Source organism: Sinocyclocheilus rhinocerous, unplaced genomic scaffold (assembly GCF_001515625.1).
Source record: "Sinocyclocheilus rhinocerous isolate Xijiao unplaced genomic scaffold, SAMN03320098_v1.1 scaffold3530, whole genome shotgun sequence".
Classification (NCBI taxonomy): Eukaryota; Metazoa; Chordata; class Actinopteri; order Cypriniformes; family Cyprinidae; genus Sinocyclocheilus; species Sinocyclocheilus rhinocerous.
Genome location: NW_015654517.1, coordinates 1 through 3,165, shown reverse-complemented (window position 1 = coordinate 3,165; position 3,165 = coordinate 1). Strand labels below are relative to the sequence as shown.

General features: G+C 39.2%; 1 protein-coding gene across 1 annotated transcript; it reads left to right on the top strand.

Moving 5' to 3' along the window:
• Window positions 1-382: 382 nt before the first annotated feature.
• LOC107717465 (dystrophin-like protein 1) lies at window positions 383-2,063 on the top strand (the record flags this gene model as incomplete). Its single annotated transcript, XM_016524228.1, has 2 exons — window positions 383-549; window positions 1,772-2,063. Coding segments are annotated over exons 1-2 (413 nt in total), but the record flags the coding sequence as incomplete, so codon positions are not given.
• Window positions 2,064-3,165: the final 1,102 nt, after the last annotated feature.

Genomic DNA, 3,165 nt, shown 5'->3' with positions numbered 1-3,165 from the left:
TCTGTTTGCTCTCCATTTATCTCTATGCTATCTAGGAGAAGCAACTGAGATATTAAAGAGATGTTGTTTTCTTTCCTTTGGGCTGAATTTCCCAAACAAGTTGCACAAATGAAGACAACAAAATAAAGCTACTACTGGAAGCCACTTGAAAATGATCGATTAATAGAATAATAAATTAAAAGCTTGATTACTGTCATTGCTACTGATACACTAAAAACACAGGTTAGTAGTTGGAGAATCAACTCTTTACGACTGGGATTACCTAAACTAAGAGTCGCTTCACTCACTATAATCCTCAACTCATATCCTACCTGCAAGTTATGATATCTTTCAGTATGACTGGCATGATTCCCTAGTCTTGACTGATTGTGTTTCTGCTGTAGGTGCAGCTCCTGAAGGATCAGCTGGCCGCAGAGACGGCTGCCCGCATGGAGGCACAGGCCAGAACTCACCAGCTGCTGCTGCAGAACCGAGACTTACTGCAACATACTGCCCTGCTGGTGAAACACCTCAGCCAACTGGAGATCAGAGTCAGTGGAGCCACACAGAGTAAGACACACATGTGCAAACACAACACTACCCATAATCCTGAAGGCAGCTCCACCAATTGGAGAAGTCACTCCCATAAAACATCACAAGTTATTTAATAAAATTAGTCTCTCTACACTCTAAAACAAATTAAATATTTGAATATTTTGCAGTAAACTTAAAATATAATGTATTTTAAATTGATGATCAACATAATTCATAGATTAATATTGTACCATTATTTATGATTTGGTTATTGTCAGTGCTTCATGAGATGAGTATTTCATTCTGTCAATTACACTACCGTTCAAACGTCTGGGGTCAGTAAGATTTATTTTTGAAGAAATTAATACGTTTATTCAGCTAGGACATATTAAATGAATGTGACAGTAAATACATTTATAATTTATTTATTGCTGCTTAAAATGTAGCGTTGCCAATGCCATTACAGAAAAAAAAGCATTTTTAAATATATAAAATTATTTTAAATCAATCTTTCCCAATATTTCTGTTACTATATTTTTTATTTGAATGTATTTTTGCACTTTTTAATATTAACAAGAATTTTAAGCACATCTTTTTTCCCTGTATTTTTGTGATTTCTGAAAATACCTTTTTTGTTTTTAGACAAACATTATGTTGCTGTGATTCATCTCTTAGCTACTTAGTTTGGTTCATAGCTAAGAACTTTGTATAAGATATTTCTACAAAGGAAATGAATGGGAAAAATACTGGCTGCTGAAAAAGTGGGTGGTCACTGTTATGCTCTATTACAGTCATAAACACACACATTTGGCAGGCTGGGATGTTATTGAGTTGGTTGGTGTACACTAATCTCTTTCAGAGTTTAGTGCAGGAGTTTATTGGGTTTGATTCATCAGCACTGGGCTCTATGCCGACTTTCACTTTCAGAGATTGTGTGTGTGTACAGTATGTGTGCATGCATACGCTTATGCCTGGTGGGATGATGGTGGTGTACTTGCTGGATGGTATGACCGGTCATTTGGAGAGTTATTGAAATAGTCTGTCACCATTATGCCCTTGAGTGCCTGTCACTGAAGGGCTACTGTACGGCCAGTCTCCCAATAGCAGTTTTTTTCAATCGTAAGCTTCATTTACATAAGCGCTGAAATTCAAAACATTCGGTAGGTATGATATTCCCATCCTCTATTGTTATTGACTGTTTCAAGTTGCCTATTAAGACCTTGACTTTATGTCTCAAATTTGAATTTGTATCTTCTAGAAGAAGAATCACCATGGAGTAGCGTGCCCCCTCGTTCTCTCTCTCTCAACCTGAAGAGCCTCTACACCCCTCGCTCAGACCAGCCCATCACCTCCACTCCAGCAGGACAGCCAGAAAATCCTCCTGTTTCCTCCCACGCTGAGTCCTACCTCAATCTGCTCAACCTGCGTGGTGCTCCCACCGTTACAGCCAACGGGAAGCCAGCGAGTGCAAGAAGTGAAGCAGGACTAGACATGGCGAGAAGGGAAGTTGCTAAGCTAGAAACTCGGAATTCAACAGCACTTGATGAGAGGTAACGACACAAGATAATAGCACTTAAATGGCACTTAAATAAATTAGTTTTAGTCTGCCATTCAAAGATTTACAACTGAAACATATATATTAGGGTGGCCCTTATTGGGGGGTAGTTTTATTTTTTTATTGGAAATGTTAACCTCATTTGTTTCTTCACTAGAAGTATGTAATGTATGAAAATGCTATCCAGATAATTTGTCATTTAGGGTATGCACTAATACAATTTGGACTGTTTTTGATATCAGATGACTCTAACCTTTATGCCACAACTGCCCCTTTGTTTCTCCACTAGAAGTAGGGGCAGTTATGGCCTAATTGTTAGAGAGTCGGACTTGTAACCTGAAGGTCATGGGTTCGTGTCTCAGTACCCTCAGGAATTGTAGTGAATGTACAGCACTCTATTTCACCTTCAGTACCATGACTGAGGTGCCTTTGAGCTAGGCACCGAACCCCCAGTTGCTCCCTGGGCGCTGCAGCAAAAATGGCTGGCCACTGCTCTGGGTGTTTGTGTGTGAGTGTGTGTGTGTGTTCACTACTCACTGCTGTGTGTGTGTGCACTTGGATGGGTTAAATGCAGAGCATGAGTATGGGTTACCACACTTGGCAACAAAAATGGCAGAACACTTGCAACTTCTTTGTTATTCTTGATCTCTGTCAGGACTTCCTAAATGAAGGTCCTGGTACCTAGAAAGAGGTGTTGCACTTATCCAAAAGTACAAAGGACTTCTCAAAGGCCGAAGAACAAATGCAGTTCATTATTATAAATGCAGACTGTCGGAGCACCAAAATCTGTTTCCAGGTCCCCGCAAAAGTACTGTGGTTGAAGGACTTGTCGGATCACCAAAAATATCAGATCTCAGTTTTGTTCCAAGTTCACTTTTTTCACCGATACAGTAATTTCACTTTTTTGCAGCTGAAGGACATGTCAGATTGTCATCACGATCTAGATCGCAATTTTTCAAAGATCAGTTCTCATCAGCAGCATTTGTAAATGTACGTTTTTCCATTTCTCATGAAGGGAAGTTGACTGGGCAGAAGATTTGAAAAGTCCAAAATCAGGGCCACCTTATATATATATATATATATATATATATATATAT